Below are 22,737 nucleotides of genomic sequence, written 5' to 3'. Positions count from 1 at the left end.
AATAAAATGACAAACGATATCAGAATTTGGGCATCCACTTAATGTCAAATGAGAGAATGTTTTCTAAAAGAAGCAGGCAAATTAAATGCAGTCGGTGTTTAGCCCCCATCTAGTAAGTGTACTAAGAGTTCTTAGGTCCATCCTAAATTTATATAAGCTTTTTTTGTTGTTGTTTTATATAAGTTAAAAAAGGAATTCAGGGACTTTCCTGGTGGCGCAGTGGTTGAGAATTCCCCCTGCCAATGCAGGGGACACGTGTTCCATCACTGGAGGGGGAAGATCCCACAGGCCGCGGAGCATCTAAGCCCACGCGCCACAACTACTGAGCCTGTGCTCTAGAGCCCGCAAGCCACAGCTACTGAAGGCTGCGCACCTACAGCACGTGCTCAGCAACAAGAGAAGCCACTGCAATGAGAAGCCCGCGCGCCAGGGGGCTTAAACAAATATATGTTTCCACCGTGACCTCGCCCCCGGGCCGACTCCTGACCCCGGAAGTCACTAGACCCTCTCCTTCCCCTGTCCCATCCTGTCCAGTCCCGGCTCCGGACAAGGGACGCTCCGCGTGGAAACTGAATCAGGACTTCCCGGTCCAGGAAGAGGACAAAGAGGGGCCGCCGAACTGCGGGAGGACGCCGGGTTCGACCGCCCGAGGGCAGGTTCTGCTCGGGGCCCACGTGCCGCGCGGACGGGTCGGTCCACAGTGTGTTACGAAGGCCTGTCACTCAATAACCAGAGGGCGGGCCTGGGAGGAATGTCCAATTAGATGCGACGGGGCGGTGCCCAGAGAACAATCAGGCGCTAGCGGGCCGGGCCCAGAGAACTATCCAATCAGGGGCTCCAGGGGCGGGTCTCGGGAAACCGTCCGGTCAGGGGGCGGGCCTCGGGAAACCGTCCAGTCAGGGGCCCGGGCAGTAGCAATGCCCGAAGCACTGTCCAGTCAGGACGGTGGGGCGCGAAGCATCTCCCAATCAACAGCCAGATGGAAGAGAGTGCCAGGAGCACTGTCCAGTCAGAGCACGCTCCCAGCCCGTGAGCGGGTAGTTCTCGGCTAGCTGTGCCGCTCCTGCGCACCTGCGCCGCGTGGGCCCAGGTGTCGGTTCCTAGTACCTCACCTGCGCGGGCTGCGGCAAGGACGCCTGGGAGAGCCGGGAGGCCGGCAGAGATGGTGAGTCCGTGGGACCGGGGCCCGAGACCGGGAGGGGCTGTTACGAACCGTCCGGAACCGGCTGGAAGCGGTCGCGGGGTGGGGTCCCGGCGTCCTGTCCGGTCCCCGCTTGTGGGGCCGGTGTCTCAGGACTATCTGGGTGACCTAGATGTGCACAACTGCTCTCCTCTCGGGGGTCCGGGAACATCAGCCCCTGGTCGGCTCCTCCCAACCGACAGCCTGCGGGGGCGGGCGGGGAGCCTGGGGAGACCTGCTTGGGGGCCCTGGGCTGGGAGGGCGTCTCCCGGTAGGTCCTCCGTCCTAAATGACCCCAGCCCCAGTTCTCATTCCATGAAGGGACACTATTTGTCAGCTGACTGGACGCCTGAGGGGAAAAGATGGAAATGATTCCTGCCCCCTGGGTTCTCACAAGAACCACACAAGGGAGAAAAACTAACGCGAAGGTCAAGGAAAGCCCACTGTGAGGTGGGGCAGCACCCCTCACCCCCTCCCACCCCCCAAGCCAAATGCACTGGCGACACAGCGGGGACACAGCCGGTGTCCTTTGTTCAGGGAGCACGTTAGCAGTGGGGGAGGGGTGCCCCTCGTGGTAGCGTGGTTGCACTTGACCCTGAGTCATCTGTGTCTGGGTACCAGTTCAGCACAACCCCTCCGTGTGTTTTTCACCTTGAAAAGATGTATTCACTTACTGGAACCTCAGATTTTCAGCAAGTGTAAAATACATTGAATTAGTACAGCAGGAAATATAAGATAAAATACTTTCAAAGGGGTGAGTTTCAGGGAAAAAAAAATGTCATACATTACGTTTCTTAAACATTCTTTTAAAATCTCCTCCTGTCTGTAGTAAGTTTCTCAGGTCTGTCCCTTCCTGAACAGCTGCAGAGAAGTGAATACGGTACCACATAGTGTGGTAGGTGAAATTTCACCAAAAATACCAGTTATTTAATTTGTGACAGTAGATGATACTGTTGTTTTTTATTATCTGCAACACACTTTGCTTAAATCTGCAGTAAATTAGTTATTGCCCATGGAAGAGGTGGGAATACACGGATGTTACTTAGATATCAGTTTGTCCTGTCCCATGTGTGGAAGTGTCTATCATTTCTGCTTGGCTCCCCGTGGGTACCCTGTGGTGAATCAGGTCTCCCCCTCCCCATAGCCACAGGCCTGCCTGGGGCTCTGTTCCTTTCTGTAGATTTAGTCGTCCATTCCTTTGCCAATTCCGTCCTGTCAGGAGTTGCTGCTGCCTTAAAACCCTTGCAGACGGATTCCTGCCTGGTGCTTCAGAATATTTTGGCTGTTTGGGGGCATTTGTGTGTAAAGTTAGTATTTGTCAAATCCTAAAAAACATCTGGTTTGGCAATTTTATGGAATTTTATAAAGACTCTGTCTTGGGAGGGTTGATATCTTGGTAACACTGATTTCTTTTTAAGAACATGTGCCATCTTGTCATTTATTTCATTTTGCTTTGTTATTATCCTTCATGTTTTAACATTTTTGTTAGGTTCTTTTTATAGCCTTCATTAAATTGATTTTGTACTACTTCAATTTGGTTTTTACCATGGTATGTGTTATCCTTTTTTTTTGAGTAATAATTTTTATTGGAGTATAGTTGATTAACAATGTGTTAGTTTCTGCTGTATGTGTTATCTTTTTTACCTTTTTTAAAATTAATTTTTATTGGAGTATAGTTGCTTTACACTGTTATGTTAGTTTCTGCTGTACAGCAGAGTGAATCAGCTATACATATACATATATCCCCTCTTTTTTGGATTTCCTTCCCATTTAGGTCACAACGGAACACTGAGTAGAGTTCCCTGTGCTATACAGTAGGTTCTCATTAGTTATCGTTATTTATTTATTTATTTTTTGCGGTATGTGGGCCTCTCACTGTTGTGGCCTCTCCCGTTGTGGAGCACAGGCTCCGGACATGCAGGCTCAGCAGCCATGGCTCACGGGCCTAGCCGCTCTGTGGCATGTGGGATCTTCCCGGACCGGGGCACGAACCCGTGTCCCCTGCATCAGCAGGCGGACTCTCAACCACTGCGCCACCAGGGAAGCCCTAGTTATCTATTTTATACATAGTATCAATAGTGTATATATGTGAATCCCATTATCCCAATTCTTCCCCCCCCACCTCTCCCTTGGTATCCATACGTTTGTTCTCTTTGTCTGTGTCACTACTTCTGCTTTGCAAATAAGATCATCTGTACCATTTTTCTAGATTCCAAATATATGTGCGTTAATATACAATATTTGTTTTTCTCTTTCTGACTTAACTTCACTTTGTATGACAGTCTCTAGGTCCATCCACATCTCTACAAATGACCCAATTTCATTCTTTTTTGTGGCTGAGTAATATTCCATTGTATATATGTACCACATGTTCTACATTTAGGTTGCTTCCATGTCCTGGCTATTGTAAATAGTGCTGCAATGAACACTGGGGTGCATGTGTGTTTTTGAATTATGATTTTCTCTGGGTGTATGCCCAGTAATGGGGTTGCTGGGTCATTTGGTACTTCTGCTTTTAGTTTTCTAAGGAACCTCCATACTGTTCTGCATAGTGGCTGTATCAATTTACATTCCCACCAACAGTGCATGAGGGTTCCCTTTTCTCCACATTTATTGTTTGTAGACTTTTTTTTAAGTTAAGTGTTTTTAAAATTAATTAATTTTTTTGGCTGCGTTGGGTCTTCGTTGCTGTGTGTGGGCTTTCTCTAGTTGTGGCGAGCGGGGGCTGCTCTTTGTTGCGGTGCATGGGCTTCTCATTGCAGTGGCTTCTCTTGTTGCAGAGCACAGGCTCTAGGTGTGTGGGCTTCAGTAGTTGTGGCTTGCAGGCTCAATAGTTGTAGATCGCAGGCTCTAGAGGGCAGGCTCAGTAGTTGTGGCGCATGGGCTTAGTTGGTTCACGGCATGTGGGATCATCCCAGACCAGAGTTCGAATCTGTGTCCCCTGCATTGGCAGGTGATTCTTAACCACTGCGCCACCAGGGAAGTCCTGTTTGTAGATTTTTTTTTTAAATTATTTATTTATTTATTTATTTTTGGCTGCATTGGGTCTTAGTTGCTGCGCGTGGGCTTTCTCTAGTTGTGGTGAGCGGGGGCTGCTCTTCGTTGCAGTGCGCCGGCTTCTCATTGCGGTTGCTTCTCTTGTTGCAGAGCACAGGCTCTAGGCGCATGGGCTTCAGTAGTTGGGGCTCGCGGGCTCAGTCGTCGTGGTGCATGGGCTCAGTAGTTGTGGCTCACGGGCCCTAGAGCACAGGCTCAGTAGTTGTGGCACATGGGCTTAGTTGCTCTGTGGCATGTGGGATCTTCCCAGACCAGGGTTTGAATCTGTGTGTCCTGCATTGGCAGGCGGATTCTTAACCACTGCGCCACCAGGGAAACCCTGTTTGTAGATTTTTTGATGATGGCCATTCTGGCCAGTGTGAGGTGATACCTCACTGTAGTTTTGATTTGCATTTCTCTGATAATTAGTGATGTTGAGCATCTTTTCATGTGTTTGTTGGCCATCTGTATGTCTTCTTTGGAGAAATGTCTATTTAGGTCTTCTGCCCATTTTTTGATTGCAATGTTTGTTTTTTTGATATTGAGCTGCATGAGCTGTTTATATATTTTGGAGATTAATCCTTTGTCCGTTGCTTCGTTTGCAAATATTTTCTCCCATCCTGAGGATTGTCTTTTCATCTTGTTTATGGGTTCCTTTGCTGTGCAAAGCTTTTACGTTTCATTAGGTCCCATTTGTTTATGTATGTGTTATCTTTTTAAAGTGAACTTTCCAACTTGCTGTTGCTATTAATTAGAAAGGTAATGAAATGTATTTTTATGTTGAATTTTTATCCTGAGATCTTGTTCAGAATCTTATTGTGCGATTATCTTTGTGTTCTATTGGTGTCATACATGTGCAGCTGTTGAGTTAGGCATTAAGACAAGTGTCTCCTGGCATTGCACATTTGTGCATTTTCCAGATTGGATTGCTAATGTAATGTTGACTGAGAGGTCATCTGTCCACACTTCACTTGTACCTGATTGTCTTGGAGAAAACAGTGAATTTCATACCATTTATATGTTCTTTGGTCTCGTTTGAATATTCCTTTGTCCATTTTCCTTTATCCAATCATGCACATTACCATCTATTCCCCATTGGTAAGAGTGTTTTTTTATGTATGACTGTTGAATATTATAAAATGGCTTTCAGCAGCTCTAAGATGATTACAGGTAAATCCTGTGAATTGATTTTAGAGTTTTCTGTTGTATCATATAACATCAGTGCAGGAAAATGCATGTGACGTACGTTGACAGAAATGTTTAAAAAAAGTAATCCTCTGTTAAATGAAACTCAGCCCTAAATGTAGAACAAGCTTTCTTAAAAGGCTTGAAATGAACCCCAGTGGCAGGCCCCTCTGCCACTCTCCAGATATGACCAATATGTTGAGTATGTTGAATTACGTGAAGATATATATAATTATATGTAATGATGTGTGTATATATATGTATATATTTGTTATTTAGATTTTTAGGTGCCAGTTTGCAGTCTTATCTCAAATGGTTATTTTACTGTTCTCCCTTAGTCTGCCCTGCAGCCATTCATTCATATATATGTGTATCGATATCAACGTGTATATACACACACGTGAAAATCTCTGCCTCCCCCTCTATATATATACCCCTCCAAATCCCCTTGCTCTGCCACATTTTCCTCAGTAATTATATTTGATTTGCTTATTTACTGCTTTCCTCCAAAAGAATTTAAGATCCACGTGGTTCAGAATTTTTGTTTTGTTAGTGCTGTAGCCCTAGTGCCTGCAAGTACTGTAACCTAAACAAATTTTACTAAATGAAAGAGCCAGAGGTCAGGTCTTCAAACAAAGCGTTTTTGCATGGGCACGGGGCTTTGGCAGGAGAAGCAGTATGAGATGTAAGGATGGAATAGGATGTTTCTGCTGGCTGCTCTCCACAGCGCCCGGCAGAAGCTAGCTTATCTCCTCATCACAGTGGGAAGTAACAGTCACACTAGCAAAACAACTGTGAGGTGTGTGTGAAAGAAGGGCAAGTGTGCCAAGCTGGCATGATGTTATTAATTCACTGTTCTGCATTTCCTCTGCTTTGAACTCGTTTTAATCATGTCTGCTTTACAGAGTTATTATAAGTATATTTGTCTTTCTCATATAATGTGTGCTCAATGGCACATTTTAAAAATTAGTATTGTAATATAACAAAAAAAATTCTTTTAAAAAGAACGAAGAAAATCCCACACAAAAAAATTAATATTGTAAAGTGTTAAATATTTGATGGTTTCAAGCTAGGTGTGTTGTGAGTCCCTGTCTTAGTCAGCTGGGGCACCTGTAAGCTGGGTGGCTTATACACAGCAGAGCTTTGTTTCTCACAGTTCTAGAGGCTGGAAGTCCAAGATCAAGGCATCAGAAAATTCGGTGTCTGGTGAGAGTCTGCTTCCTGGTTTGTAGGTGGCCGTCTTCTCACTGTGTCCTCACTCAGCAGAAGGGTCCAGGGAGCTCTCTGGGGTCCTTTTTATAAGGGTAAATCCCATTCCTGGCCACCTCCAAAAGGCCCACCTCCAAACACCATCACATTGGGGATTAGGTTTTGACGTGAATTTTGGGGGGACACAAACCTTCAGTCTGTAGCAGTCCCCATGACCACCCTAGGTTCAGAGATTCACTAGGAGGCCTCCCAGGCTTCGGTGTATAGTCTGCTCATGGCTGTGATTTTTGACTGCAAGAATAAAGCAAAGTCAACAAGATTGGGTACCTTTCTCCCTGCATTGAGACTGTCCTAATCCCTCCTTGTCTTGTCTGTCTTAGAGTCCCAGCTAAGCCCCTGCTGGGCAATCAGCCTCTGAAGGTCATCCGAAATAGGTTTTCAAAAGAGCTTTTTAGCAAACTGAAAACTTCTACCTAAAATTCCAAAAGTATATCTTTACTTAAAGATTGCCTGTTTTTTCATTTTGTTTACCTCTTTTTAAAAATAATTAATAAATTTATTTATTTGTTTTTGGCTGTGTTGGGTCTTCGTCGCTTCATGCGGGCTTTCTCTAGTTGCAGTGAGTGGGGGCTACTCTTCATTGCGGTGCACGGGTTTCTCATTGTGGTGGCTTCTCTTGTAGCAGAGCACAGGCTCTAGGCGTGTGGGCTCAGTAGTTGTGGCTCATGGGCTCTAGAGTGCAGGCTCGGTAGTTGTGGCACATGGGTTTAGTTGCTCCATGGCATGTGGGATCTTCCTGGATCAGGGCTTGAACCCGTATCCCCTGCATTGGCAGGCAGATTCTTAACCACTGCACCACCAGGGAAGTCCCTGTTTACCTCTTTTTGAACCTCCAGTGGGTAAAAGTCATAGTAAAAAATCATTTATGGAGACCTAATCTTGTTTCTGATACTTAGGGTTCCAATTCCAATCCAGGCACCAGTTGGAAACAGCAAGGAAGCTGTGTCTCATTTTTCTTAGCACTGATGGGGGTGATCTCTCTAGCATTTATAAAATTACAAGCAGATACCATTAGTATCCATTTTTACCATCCAAGCAGGTGCAGTAGCCACAAAACAAAACCATTTTAAGTAAAAAAAAAAAAAAATCCCCCCCCCCCTTTTTTTTCCCTCATTGCAGTCAAACCTTGTGTTCATTTCCGAGGGCTGCCATAACAAATTACCACGATGTGGGTGTTCTCTCATATTTCTGGAGGTTGAAGTCCGAAATGAAGGTGTTGGCAGGATCATGCTCCCTCAGAATTCTCTAGGGTCCTGGGGTCATTTCCTGTCTCTTGTACCTTCTGTATCCCCAGGCGTTCCATTGCTTGTGGCAGCATGATTCCAGTCTCTGCGTCCATCTTCTTCCTCTGCTGCCTTCTCTGTGTGGCTCTGTCTTCACATGGCATTTTCCCTGTCTCCTATGGACACCAGTCATTGGATTAGGGCCCATCCTAATGACCTCATCTTAGTTTGATTACATTTGCAAAGACCCTGTTTCCAAGTAAGGTCACATTTATAGGTATCAGGGGTTAGGATTTCAGCCTACCTCTGTAAACGTATTTAGCGTTTACAGGGATAGCGTTACAGCTGGGAAGATACTGGCTGGCACGTGTGGGTGGGCCAGGAGGCCCAGCAGCTAGGCTGAAGAAAGGCTGGCTGTCCCCTCCCCTTTGGTTTGTCTAAAATTTTGTTTCAGCTCTAGGAACTGATTTAACTTTTTTTCTCCTGATGCAGTACAATCTTTTAACATTTTTTGCCTATCCAAAGCTCACTTTTGGGAACTTGCCAGCCCTTTCTCCTCCTGCCTGGAAGAGAGAGCAAAAATCACAGGTGTCACCTGTGCTGAACTTTGATTTTCTTCTCACTTGGCCTGCATGGCCACAGGCAGCTGGTATATCCAGTGAGCCAGACCTCCTGGAGTTGGATTGCTTATTTTTACCTCAGTCAACTTTTTTTTTTTTTTGCCCCGGCACAGCTTGTGGGATCTTAGTTCCCCGACCAGGGATGGAACCCAGGCCCCAGCAGTGAAAGCGCCGGGTCCTAACCACTGGACAGCCAGGGAATTCCCACACCTCAATCAACTTTTAGCCTCACACCAGACAGCTGCCCTTTCATACCCTGGATGACTCCATAGCTACCCTGCTGCAAAGGTTTGCCATCCCCTCCTCCTTCACTCTCCCACTTCCCAGACAGTGCTTTTGCCATATTTTAGTGAATCAGGGTTGCTCTAGCAAATCCCAGTTCTAATGTGTCTGGTGTCCCCAAAACCACCCCTAGGTCCTGCAGGTAGGACTCACGTGACAGCATATCGTTGGAGTCATGACTATGATTTGTTACAACAGAAGAGCACAGCAGAATCAGCAAAGGGAAAAGGCGCATGAGGAGAAATCTGAAGGAAACCAGGTGCAGGCTTTTAAGAGTCCTTTCCCAGTGGAGTCGCACATAACACACCTGATAGCCCCAGCGATGAGTTGTGACAGCATGTGAAGTACCATCTACCGGAGGCTCACTGGGGACTCAGTTCACTGGGGGTTTTTATCCGCTCACAGCTGATCATGTGAGCATCCTCTGCGCAACAAGTACCCAAAGCCCAGACTCCCAGGCGAAGAGCAGGTGCTCAGCACTAACAGTGTTGTCTGCACAGTCAGAGACAGGGAGTAAGAATTAGGGTGATGTGAAACCTTCAGAAATTAAAGTTCCCACACACTGGCCAAGGCCAACCTTGCTAGCAGTCACTGCCAAGGGTAAAGTTAAGGTTTGCAATGTCAACTCCTTTCCTGCACACTAAGTAGAGGAAACACTACAGATGACTGTACAGAGAGCATCTCACCTCCAGAAGCTCCAGAAGCTCCTGTTGTTCCCTGTACAGTAGAGATATTCCTGTTATGCAGCTACTCCGTTGAATATGTACTAAATACCGGCATCAGGATTATTACGTGAGAGTGTTTTCTTTCCCATGCTCATGGATGTCAGCGGGTTGATGAACTTTTTAAAAAACCACGGCTTAAGGGAGGCATGCAGCTCAGTGGTCCCTGTGTTTGGGGTTGGCCTGACACGCTCATGTGCCCACCAGGGGAGGGACATGGACGTGAGAGAAATTGAGAGTGCAGCCTCTAGGATGGTTTGTGTGGAATCACTGTCTCCTGGAATTTGAGGCAAGGGAGTGTTTCCTTTGTAGGAAAGCACTGCTGAATCCTCTATATATTTTATACTCAAGGCTAAATTTGCTGTCAGGTGTTTTCTTTTTTAAATTAATTAATTTCTTTTTGTCTGCATTTGGTCTTCGTTGCTGCACGTGGGCTTTTCTCTAGTTGTGGTGACCGGGGGCTACTCTTCGTTGTGGTGCTTCTCATTGCGGTGGCTTCTTTTGTTGTGGAGCGTGGGCTCTGGGCACGCGGGCTCAGTAGTTGTGGCGCACGGGCTTAGTTGCTCCGCGGCACGTGGGATCTTCCCAGACCAGGGCTCGAACCTGTGTCCCTTGCATTGGCAGGCGGACTCTCAACCACTGCACCACTAGTGAAGCCCACTGTCAGATGTTTTTGATGTTAAAGTCCTTTGCAAAGTAGGGCTCTTAACCTTATCCTCAAGGTCAGCAAGAGTACTCTTTTATGGGTCTGGTAGAAGAGCTGTTTTGGCATCATGTAATGTGTGTGTGTGTGTGAACTCAGAACTGGTGGGCGGCAGCACTGGCTCAGGAGTGTAGGGAACATATGCAGTTCTGACTTCCTATTTTCATGAAAATACACAGAGGAAAAGAGTAGAAACTGAGCTGGTGATAACTATTACACAAAAATGTTAAAATTAATACTTCTTCAAAAGAAATATTTCATTCAGCCAGTTGGACTGTCCTGATGGCCTGGAATTCTTTAAGACAGTATGGCTTGGATGGACCTAGAGTCTGTCATACAGAGTGAAGTAAATCAGAAAGAGAAAAACAAATACCATATGCTGACACACACACACACACACACACACACACACACACACACACACACACACACACATATATGGAATCTAAAAAAAAAAAAGGCTCTGAAGAACCTAGGAGCAGGACAGGAATAAAGATGCAGATGTAGAGAATGGACTTGAGTACACGGGGAGGAGGAATGGTAAGCTGGGACGAAGTGAGAGAGTAGCACGGACATATATACACTACTAAATGTAAAATAGATAGCTAGTGGGAAGCAGCCATATAGCACAGGGAGATCAGCTCGGTGCTTTGTGACCACCTAGAGGGGTGGGTTAGGGAGGGTGGGAGGGAGACGCAAGAGGGAGGAGATATGGGGATATATGTATACATATAGCCGATTCACTTTGTTATACAGCAGAAACTAACACACCACTGTAAAGCAATTATACTCCAATAAAGATGTCAAAAAAAGACAATATGGCTAGCAGGCCCTTGCAGCAAGTTGGGTTCCCACAGGCCCATGGGCTTCTCATATTTGGTGGTGGAAAAAGAAGGAAAAGTTCCCAGTCCTTCATTGTGTTTGTATTCCTTAAACCTCATCCAGGTTGACCTTGGGCTTCATGTGCTTATGGATGTTGTACAGTAGGAAGGAGCTAAAGTCACTTGTGTCACAAGGGATTGATGGGTCTTAGAATGCAAATATTATTTCATTTGTATAGCATTTTTTTTCGTTTCTCCAATGTGGTCTAAACCCTTTGGTTGGAGAAGAATAAGCCTTGAATGGTCACAGTAAAAGTGTAGAGATAAGTTCAGTGTGTTAGTGCTGTTAAATCTATGAGGATAATCTATGATTGTGGACATAAAGTAGGAGGTGTGATGACTGGATCACAGAGTAGATGTTAGATGACCATGGAATCTTATTTGAACTTCCTGTGACTTGAGTCCAGTTGTTCAATGCTGTGAGTCTCACCCATGCACCTGCACATATCTTGGGCGTTTCAGAACTCGGTGGTCTTTGAGGATGTGGCCGTGGACTTCAATCTAGAGGAGTGGGCTTTGCTGGATTCTGCTCAGAGGGAGCTCTACAGAGATGTGATGCTGGAAAACTTCAGAAACCTGGCCTCAGTGGGTAAGAATGACATCATTCCTTCACTTAGTCATTTAGAGACAAGCATTTCTGGCACATCACTGTTCCAAGAATTGGACTGTGGAAAGGGAATACGTTAACTAATAAGACAGACATGGTCATAACCATCATAGACTTAGAATCTAATAGTTTCTCCCCATGAGACTGAGAATCTGTGTATTAAACTGAGTTCTTCTTTCTGTAAAGAAAGCTCCCTTAGCATCATTGTTGGATATAGATTTCATGGGGCCTTTAGAGGGCCCAGTGAGGTCTGTTTTTGAACCATATGAGAATTTTACTGTGTTTGTTAAAGTGCTTAGCATTTTGACCCCTTATACTTGTTATTGATGAAGTCTTGACATAGCTAAACTCCTCCGTGTCCTTTTTGGCTAACAGGTACCTCCTTTCTTGTAAGATTTGTTACCTTTTTGCTTTCAGAGGATGAGACTCAATTTAAGGCCAATGGGTCAGTTTCTCAGCAGGATATTTATGGGAATAAAATATCCAAGGAGCATAAAATATCAAAGTTCACTGGAAATGATTCCTTGGCCTCCGTCTTAGGAAAAATTTGGGAAGAACTCAGCCTTGAAGATCAGCACATAGATCAAGGGAGACATCTGAGGTGAGTTGTGCTCATGAGAGAAAGCAGTATTTCAGGAGGGAATCTTAGTATGTCATAAAGTTTAAAAAGCAAACAAACAAAACACATGTAAGCCTAGATCAAATTTGTTTATTCATAGAGATTTTCACGATGATTTTTTTTCTTAAATGCGACATTGATGTTGAGTGATAGAAACAGCTGAAAACAATCAACAGAAGAGCCCATGTTTAAGAAACATTGTTTTTGTAATCGTTGTGGTTGAGCCCCCTTCTGTGGCATTGAGTTCATTCCACTTTAAAAGAAGTCAGATAGGGCTTCCCTGGTAGCACAGTGGTTGGGAATCCTCCTGCCAGTGCAGGGGACGTGGGTTCAAGCCCTGGTCGGGGAAGATCCCACATGCTGTGGAGCAACTAAGCCCGTGCGCCACAACTACTGAGCCTGCACTCTAGAGCCTGTGAGCCACAACTACTGAGCCTGTGTGCCACAACTACTGAAGCCCGTGCACCTAGAGCCCGTGCCCTGCAGCAAGAGAAGCCACCGCAATGAGAAGCCTGCGCACCGCAACGAAGAGTAGCCCCTGCTCACCTCAACTAGAGAAAAGCCCTCAGACAGCAATGAAGACCCAATGCAGCCAAAAATAAATAAATAAAATAAATTTATTTTTAAAAAAAAGAAGTCAGGGAGAAAATCTATCCATCCACTGAAATTGGTGAAAATGTAATTCTTGTACTTACTAATAAATCATTATTAATCAAACCATTGATAACATGCTTCTCATTTTTAACAGAAATCACGTGGTGGAGAGGCTCCATGAAAGTAATGATCAATGTGGGGAAGGCTTCAGTCAGACTCCAAATCTTAACCTGTACCAGAAAGCTCTTACTGGAGTAAAAAGGTATGAATGCAGTACACATGGAAAAGTCTTCACGCATCATTCATCCCTCAAGAGTCACATCGCTGTTTGCACTGGACACAAACCGTATCAATGTCAGGAATGTGGGCAGGCCTACATTTGTCGTTCACACCTAAGGACGCATGTGAGAACCCACAGTGGAGAGAGACCCTATGTGTGTAAATTATGTGGAAAAACTTTTCCTCGTACTTCTTCCCTCAACCGGCATATAAGGATTCACACTGCAGAGAAAAGCTATGAATGTCAGCAATGTGGGAAAGCCTTCATTGATTTTTCAAGTCTTACTAGTCATGTGAGAACGCATACTGGAGAGAAGCCATATAAATGTAAGGAATGTGGGAAAGCTTTCAGTTATTCCTCAACTTTTCGAAGACACATGATAACACACACTGGAGAGAAGCCCTATAAATGTATGGAATGTGGGGAAGCCTTCAGTTATTCCTCAACTTTTCGAAGACACATGATATCACACACTGGGGAGACACCACATAAATGTAAGGAATGTGGGGAAGCCTTCAGTTATTCCTCGGCTTTTCGAAGGCACATGATAACACACACGGGGGAGAAACCCTATGAATGTAAACAGTGTGGGAAAACCTTCATTTATCTCCAATCCTTTCGAAGCCATGAAAGGATTCACACTGGAGAGAAGCCCTATGAATGCAAGCAATGTGGAAAAGCCTTCATTTATCCCCAGTCATTTCGAAGGCATGAAAGGACACATGGTGGAGAAAAGCCCTATGAATGTAACCAGTGTGGTAAGGCATTCAGCCACCCCTCATCCTTTCGAGGACACATGAGAGTGCACACTGGAGAGAAACCTTACGAGTGCAGGCAGTGTGGAAAAACTTTCAACTGGCCCATATCCTTGCGAAAACATACAAGAACACACACTAAAGAGAAACCCTACGAATGTAAGCAATGTGGGAAAGCCTTCAGTTTGTCCGCTTGCTATCAAGAGCATGTGAGAATGCATCCTGGAGACAAATCATATGAATGCAAGCTCTGTGGGAAGGCTTTCAGTTGCCACATCTCGTTACAAAGACACATGAGACGGCACACTGCTGAGAAGCTTTATGAATGCAAGCAATGTGGGAAAGCCTTCAGCTGGCCTGAACTTTTGCAACAGCACGTGAGGACGCACACTGCAGAGAAACCTTACAAATGTAAGGAATGTGGTAAAGTCTTCAAATGGCCCTCATCTTTACCAATACATATGAGAATGCATACTGGAGAGAAACCATATGAATGTAAGCAGTGTGGGAAGGCCTTCAGTTGTTCCTCATCCTTAAGAAGACATATGAGGATACATACTACCAAGAAACACTACATATGAAACTCGGGAACTCCTCCTGCAAATGAATTCATGCACAGTGCTTCAGAAAATTCACATCAGGAGAGAAATCTTACAAAAGTTGTAAACCTGGTATTGCCTTTATGAGTCCTTCATCACTAAAGTGGACCCATAGGGAGTGTATTTCCAGTTCTTTTGCAAATAAACATTTAGATGAAAATTAACTGTTGAAGTACTCTTTTGGCTACAGTACGTAAATTTTGCAGGAAGTGTTTTTTCTTATGTTTTAGGAAATAAAGCATCTTTACAGTTTGTTGGACTCATGGGTGATTTGAAGTGTATTTTTAATATATAAGTAGTTTTAATATGTTCTTTAAATTGTCCTTAAAGGAGTTATTGGAAAAATGACACTGTGGTATTTGTTTGTATTTTCCTACTGGCTTAGTGTGGCAGATACTGGATAATCAACCATTATATGTTTTCCACCATGGATTGAGAGAATATTTGTTTATTTAGGCCAGTGGAATCTTATTCTGTTTTTCTTCTAAATATTTGGCAGAAATTTGTAATTATGCAGAGTTCTTCCAAGTGTACAGTCTCATGTGAATTACTTTCAGCTTTTGCCCTTCGCTTTGTCCTTGCTTGTGATAGCGAATTAAACAGTGGGTTTTTACTTAAGAGACGCTTGTGATGTGATCATGAGATACAGAGTTCTGGATTGTGTTACGTCAGCATGGGTAATGTTAGGAGCTACAGTTCCCAAAATCCCTTCCCTTTATGATTCTGTTTTCGAATTTACCAGTAGCCTATTGGCATGAGATTTGGAAGGCAGAAATGAAGCCATTACTAAGTTTTTGCAGCCACATTAAAATATGAGAGAGAGATGCATAGGGGCTACTTGGAAACCAGCTTTCAGCCCGTTTTCCTGATTGTTGGCCTTACCAATCAAGAGTATCATCAAAAGAAATGCCAAGTACTTGATTTCTATTTTTCTCAGAGTTATAGGCTTCCATAAATACCTCCAAGAGCTTGGCGTCAGGGATTTAGTCATGTGGTCAGGCACTCACAATTTGGATTTTCCTACAAACCCTAACATGTCCTGCAGACCACTAATTCAGACTCATGTTTAGTGATCTCTGATGCTGTGATTCCACTCTTCTCTAGATGTTAACATATTTTACAAGGTCTAATTTGTATAGCAGACTCTTTGTTCTCAAAACTTTTAGTGACTCTCTGATCGTGATTCTACCACAAAAGCTACAATGTTGTAGGAAAACAAAACAACCCGTGGGACTTTGTTAAGGTATTGTATTTTTTTCCTTTTTTCTTTTTTTTTTTTTTTTCCGGCTGCACCATGTGGCATGCAGAACTTCCCTGACCAGGGATCAAACCTGTGCCCTCTGCAGTGGAAGTGCAGAGTCTTAATCACTGCATCACCAGGGAAGTCCTACTGTATTTTTAAATGCGCTGACTCAGTCCTACATGAGAACAAACATACTCCTCGTGAATTGGGGGAGATGTCTGTTAGAGCTGAATGCAGTTCCTTGATATGGGTTTAATTATTATGTTTGATTCTAAGTCACTAAAAACAGTGTTTATTTTCAAGAAAAATCTTCTGTAGGTATGTCTTAGAAATATCTTGTTTACTGTGTTTCCAAATCACTTGTATACAAACTGTATTAGTTTCCTAGGGTTTCTGTAACAAAGCACCACACAGCTGGGTGGCTAGGGCAACAGAAATTTTTGTCTCACAGTTCTGGAAGCAGAAGTCCAAAGTTAAGATGTTGGAAGGACCATGCTTCCTCTGAAAGTGCTAAGGAAGGATGTGTTCCAGCACTCTCCTAGCTTCTGTTAGCTCATTGGCTTGGAACAAGCATAACTAATCTTCTCATGGGGGCTTCCCTGGTGGCACAGTGGTTAAGAATCCGCCTACCAATGCAGGGGACACGGGTTTGAGCCCTGGTCCAGGAAGATCCCACATGCTACAGAGCAACTAAGCCTGTGTGCCACAACTACTGAGCCCACATGCCACAGCTGCTGGAGCCCATGCACCTAGAGCCAGTGCTTCGCAACAAGAGAAACCTGCGCACTGCAACGAAGAGTATAGCCCCCGCTCGCTGCAACTAGAGAAAGCCCACGCTCAGCAACGAAGACCCAACGCAGCTCCCCCCCACCAAAAAAAAAATCTTCACATGGCATTCTACTTGTGCATGCCTGTCTCTTCATATGGCATTCTTTTTATAAGGACACCATACATATTGGGTTAGGGCCCATCCTATTCTAGTATGACCTCATCTTAACTACTTATATCTGCAACAACCATATTTTCAAATAAGGTCACATTCTGAGATACTGGAACTTTTAACATATGAATTTTGGGGGGAACACGGTTCAATCCGTAATACAAATGTTATTATTTTTCATGTACTGAGAATATGTTAAAGTATTCCATTGCAATTATGGATTTAAATCAACTAATATTGTTAATTTAAGCATTATACAGTCTGAGACAATATTAGCTGGCATATACAAGTTAAGGTGGTTTTTGTCATAACATTTTTATTGTTACATACTTCAACATCTGTCATTAAATGGATTGCTTATTCTTTGTTAATAATAAAAGCTTAAATAATGGTTTTGTCAATGGTCTCTAGCCAAAAGCCACCAGGACCACATTGGTTTGACCAAAGAAAATGGATGTATTGAGTTAAAGCAATTTGAATGAGTGCACAGTGGGATGTACCAGTCAGAGGTTGTTTGGAAGAATATATTTTCCGATTTGGGCTGGTGCTTGGTGAGTGTAGAAAGCATAAGTAGTTGAGGTTGTCTAAAACTAATTGGTAGAACAGAAGCAGTCCGTTATTTTTATTAAAGAGCAGTTGATGTCTAATCTCTATTTTTTTTTTCCGTGCTAACTTAGGTTTTCATAGCACTCCATAGTTTGATGTGATTTGACAATCATTTGTACCTCCTTCCCTCCTATCATTCAGATGATGACAAGCACGGGGAGCACAGAGTTGCCCAAACTCATGTAGCTCATAAAAATGGAATGTCAGGTTTGAAGGTTTTAGTTTTGCTTAATCTTTATTGGGAAGTGTTGGACATTTAACACTGGAAGGCAAGTGTGATTTCTGAATTTTAGAAAAATGGCATCAGGTTTTACAAAAAGACTCCTAACAAAGGAAGGCTTTCCTTTTATGAGATGTGGATAGGACAAGAGTATAGGAAACAAACAGGTCAGTGATTATGGATGGGGTATTTGAGAACAAATGGGCACCTGTTCTTTTCAGGGTGATGGCGTGTTCATTTTGACTGTTGGTGTTATCTCTGCACTTATAAGAACTCATGGCGCTTCACTTAAAATAGTGAATTTTACTGCATGTATATTAAAAATAATAGAAAAACAAAGCCTTCGTTTGCTAAGGGAATTTTAAAACTCCTGAACCTTGACACCCAGCCCACCTCCATCTTGGTATCCTCAATAAATGCTGAAGGACCTGGAGGGGGCCGGGAGAAGGACTTGGGGCCAAACAGGTTCTTGGAACTCGGTCTAAAGTTAGGAAACACCCGCAAGGACCACGTCTGTCCTTAGCCTCGCACAACAGGAGAGAAGTGAAAGGGCTCCTGGAATCTTTCTCCGAGTTTATGCTAGCTCCCTCCAGTGAGATCTCTGGGAATGCTCTGGTCTGAACCATAAAAGTACCCCTACAGTTCTCCCCAAGAGACCTGCCTGGGGGCATCTTAATCTTTGGGCATCAGCGTCATGCCTTTCCTGGGCCTGTCTGGAGGCCATCCAGCTCTAAAATTGCATCAGGCCGGGTCCTGTGACTTCTTGCTGGGAGACATCATGAGGGTTCTACACTCCCACATGTGGAACGTTGCGGCAGCCGCATGGGTCTGGGAGATGACAGAAACACAGCAGTAGTAGAACCTGCGACAAAGCGACAGACGGCCTGTGGCCACAGCAACCCCCGCTTCCTCAGGAGCATCAGCTCAGCGCCCACAAGCTCCAAGGCGCACACCAATCTCAAAACCTCCAGGGACGCCAAAGGGACATCCAGCCATGGCCCGCCTGTTGGCGCCCACGCGCATACACCCACTGACCCACGATCATCCACCACCGGAGGATTTAGGTTGCAGGTGCACCAATCCCGCTCAAACTTATCACTTCCAGTCGCGCCTCCTCCCCACCTCCCCTCTGGGTCGTGCCCCACCGCGGTGCATGCGCACTTCTACCAACGCCTGTGCTGAGCGTAGTCTCAGCCGCTGTGGCCTGTGGGAAATGGAGAGCTCAGAAGCAGACGCCCAGAGCCCCGCCCCCAGACTCCTCCTGGCATGCAACGCGACTGCCTCTTAAACACCGCTGGAGACACCAGGGGTCGCAGACTTCGCAGAAGTGCGCAGGGGCTCGTGGGTGGGGCGACTGAGAGGCCGCCCAGGGAAAGATGGAAGTCGGGTCACCACGTCTTGTGCATCAGGAAGACTTACCTCTGTGGCCTGGAGATGTGTGGTCCGCGCTCCCTAAGCGCCCATCCTCGGAGTCTCCGGGAGGACATTGGGGCCACCCAGGGTGGACGGAGTGGAGTCTACGGGCACATGAGACCAGCAGAGAGCGCTGCCGAGGGGACCACAGTGCAGGACACATGGCTGCCAGTTGACAAGACAGACACCATGGCTGCCCGCATTGAGTTTCCAATTGGAAAGCAGAGTGACAAAGGGTAAAGGTAGTGATGAGTGTGTTGCTGGTAGAATCCTCAGCAGTGTGGGGGGCTGGAACATTAGAACCCAAGCCACGTTGGGCCCCTGACACTTCTTCCACAGGTTGGGTTCTTGTGGTTCTTAGGGAGAGAGGCGTTTTGTACTGTGCAGGTTCAGGAAGTGTGAAGTCCCTGTTCCAGGAGGAGAGATAACAAGTGAAATAGATGACGTATCTGATGTTGGTTAGTTCTAAGTAAAGAGAGCTGTTGGAGAGTGGGGGAGTCGCAGAGGCTGTAGGCTGTGTATCTCTGGGAGTGTATTAGTTTCTCTGGGGACATCATCTTTGCCAGTGTGTCTGAATTTATGTGTCTGTGTCTGAGTGTGTCCACGTGTATGTCCCAGTGACAAAGTTTGTGTGATTTTGTCATGCCACCACATGCATTTGTCTGGGAAGTTTCAGGTGTTTGGTGGTTCCTGTGTCCTGACAGGACTGCCGATTGTCTGTGCATCTCACTGCGTGGATGACTGTAGTGTTTCTCTGTCTCTGGGTTTTCCCCAGTGTGTGTACTGAAATTGTTGAGATCTGCTCTCTTAGGAACTTTTAAATACACAGTACAGTATTATTAACTATAGTCACCTTGCTGTTCATTACATCCCCATGACTTTGTGTGTGTGTGTGTCTATTCATTGCTGCATCTCCAGCATGTAGAACAGGATCTGGTACATAGGTGATCAATAAACGCTAGTTGAATGACCAGGTTCAGATACTTATATATTCACACACAAGCAATGAGGGTTTTGTTCAAAGCTCATAACAGACCCATACAGTTCTCACCCCCTTCCCATGTGGCAGAGTGATGTCCCTTGGCACTCAAAACAAATCCCAAAGGAGGGTCTTTCAGCCGACCTGGTGAGGGAGGGGACCTCACAATGATGAGCCCTCACCGTGCATAACATTCGAAGGCACTCACCGTAAGAAACTGCCAAGGGGACATCACCACCACATGATAAGAGCCTGAGGCCCTGAGAGTCAATGGCCAACATCCCTTGTCAAGGATGCTCCAGCCAGCCACTCTGCTTTAGGTCTCTTCCAAGAACAGGCCCCTCACTACCTGACAATACAGAGGGTTTTGGTTGTCCCTTTGATTTCAGGGAGGAACTGCATTGGGGCTGCCAAGGTGTGCAATCCCTCTTTAGCTGTCGTATCCTCTACTAAGTCTCTCAGCATCTGCTGTGGTTTCCTTAGCACCTAGTTGCCTTCCCAGTGGCAGCCATGGTCGGGGAAGGAAGGGAGGTTGAAGCCTCGGGAAACCTCCCAACCCCTCGCCTGGCCTCAGTACCTGGTTACCGGCTGGAGGCGGAAGTGAGGTCCAGTGAGGCCAGAGTAGAAGGCAGAGATTTCCGCTACCTTCGGCCCTGCCTGGCGTCCTTTCGGGCTTTTCCGGAAAACCAGAGGCCACAGCTACCAACACGGAAAGGATAATACACTTGAACCTGGGCAGTCGACAAAGGTCAGAACGGCCAGCACCCTCTGGGGGCAGCTGGTGGGGCATGGAGGCCGCGTTGTGTGCTGGAAGCAATGAGGGCCTGGAATCTAGTCTCTGCGGGCTGTCTTTCTTCCAGCTGCATTTTTCAAGGGGCTCAGGTTCCCTGGGGTGGTGTCCCAGGAAGTGAGTGAACTTGGAGGACAAAGGGGAGGGCTCTTTAAAGCCGGTCTGGAGCCTGCGAATGACTAGGGAGACAGAGTCCAGGTGGCCCTAGGTGTGGACTGTGCATGTTCAGCCCTGAGCCCCAGCCCCGATTGCTCCTGACCCGTGGTGGTCGACTGCGACACAGGGGCTGTGATTGCACATGCGGCATCTGTGGGTCCAGCGTCGAGGTGGTGGTGAGACTGAGGTAGGCGTGGTGACCCTGGTTCTTGCTGCTGAGCTGAAGATGATCGAGAGCTGGTTCCTCTGCCCTTGGCCCAAAGTTTGTTAGTAACTGTCCTGGGCCCTGGTTGCCCTTGTTTTCTGTTCCCACTCACTGCCACATGGCATTGCTTAGGGGAAATATTCCCAACATGGAGACAGGTGTGGATCCCTTAATGAGGTCTCTCAGCAAAAAGACATAGAAATGGGCTTGGGAAAGGAATTTGAGAGCTGAAATGGATTTATGATGCGGAAAAATCCTGTCACTGACCGCCGCAGTTTTCCTTGCATCTACCAGGACATTTCTGAGAGCTTGTATAGGTATCATTCTGCTCATAGGAAAAGGCACATGCTAGGGTATAGCTGTGCAAATGACCATATTCCTTTTGCAAACTAGGGGGCAACTCTGATTTCCGGGATACAAAACTCATTGGACTGTACTATAATAGCAAAATGATAATGCCAAATATATAATCCAATTTACAGTTCTTTCAAAAGAATTATAAACAGCCACACTCTGTGGCCCAAATAAATGATGGGACACTGATGACAGAAACCCTTTCCAATTCCTAAGTACATGTCACATGAGCTAAAGCTTTTAATTACCGCAAATTGAACCACGAGTAGAATTTTTTCAAATTTTATTGACGTATACTTGATTTACAATGTTGTATTACTGCTGTACAGCAAAGTGATTCAGTCATATATATATATTCTTTTTCATATTATTTTCTATTGTGGTTTATCACAGGACATTGAATGTAGTTCTCTGCTATACAGTAGGACCTTGTTTATCCATCCTATATATAATAGTTTGCACCTGCTAATCCCAAACTCCCCATCCTTCCCTTCCCCACCCCCTCCCCCTTGGCAACCACAAGGATTTTATTTTTATGGAGACTCATTATTCTACTTCCCTTGAGCATTTCCTTTAGTAGTGTTTACTTAAGACACTAGATGATGAAATTATAAGTTAATGAACACATCCTCACTCACTGATGCCCCCCTGCCTTTCAGAGGAAAAAAAACACAGACTACACCCTCCTGCTTTCCCTATTATCTCTCTTATCATGGATTATTTTCCACCAAGACACATATTTCCATCTTTGATGCCAAATCAGAACTGCAAGCACTTGTTTCCTGCTTCTGCATTGAGAGTCTACCATGCGTGCCATGATTGGGCCTAATTTTGTTTTGAGCTTAGAATGGCTGGTGTATTAAGGAGGTTCGAAGACTAACATGCAGTGAAGAGCATGGTCTCAGGGCTAGAAGGTTTTGTTTTGAATCCTGATCCTGTCTTTACCACTTGCTAGCTTTGTAATCTGTAGGCCCCAGTTAACTCACAAAAGGAGATTAGAGTATCTACATTATAGTTTTGGAGGATTACCTCAACTTACATTAACTGAACTAATTTATGGGAAACAAAACAGTGGCAGATATATAGTAAACATACTAAAATGTTCACATAGTGAGAAAAAAGAATCAGCCCTTGAGACGGGGATCTACCTGGCCTGGTCTTCACTCCTAGGCTGTGGTGTTCTGCTGAACAGAAACCTTTTTTTTTTTTTTTTTAAATTTCTTGGCCTTGCCACGTGGTGGCAAACAGGATCCTAGTTCCCTGACCAGGGATCGAA

The 22,737-nt window shown here is 45.2% G+C and overlaps 1 protein-coding gene across 4 annotated transcripts; it reads left to right on the top strand.

Moving 5' to 3' along the window:
* The first annotated feature begins 604 nt into the window (after positions 1–604).
* LOC116752085 (zinc finger protein 555) lies at positions 605–17,129 on the top strand. Of its 4 annotated transcripts, none has more exons than XM_032628723.1 (4): positions 605–689; positions 11,564–11,690; positions 12,126–12,309; positions 13,076–17,129. In XM_032628723.1, exons 2-4 carry the CDS (start codon positions 11,657–11,659, stop codon positions 14,535–14,537), a joined length of 1,680 nt encoding a protein of 559 aa, XP_032484614.1. In that variant the 5' UTR covers positions 605–689; positions 11,564–11,656; the 3' UTR covers positions 14,538–17,129. The 4 variants fall into 4 exon arrangements, with proteins under 4 accessions (XP_032484614.1, XP_032484613.1, XP_032484612.1 ...); XM_032628722.1 differs by lacking the exon at positions 605–689 and adding an exon at positions 703–2,075; XM_032628721.1 differs by lacking the exon at positions 605–689 and adding an exon at positions 987–1,165.
* Positions 17,130–22,737: the final 5,608 nt, after the last annotated feature.

The sequence above is a fragment of the Phocoena sinus genome, chromosome 3 (genome assembly GCF_008692025.1).
Source record: "Phocoena sinus isolate mPhoSin1 chromosome 3, mPhoSin1.pri, whole genome shotgun sequence".
NCBI classification, from domain to species: Eukaryota; Metazoa; Chordata; class Mammalia; order Artiodactyla; family Phocoenidae; genus Phocoena; species Phocoena sinus.
Note: the sequence above shows the minus strand (reverse complement) of the source record. Positions and strands in the feature narration are given on the sequence as shown.

Bases quoted from the DNA above. Each gene is read 5' to 3' on its own strand.
- LOC116752085 (XM_032628721.1), top strand. The intron at 11,691-12,125 runs GTAAGAATGACA...TTTTGCTTTCAG, and splicing joins CAGAAACCTGGCCTCAGTGG to AGGATGAGACTCAATTTAAG. The intron at 12,310-13,075 runs GTGAGTTGTGCT...CATTTTTAACAG, and splicing joins GATCAAGGGAGACATCTGAG to AAATCACGTGGTGGAGAGGC.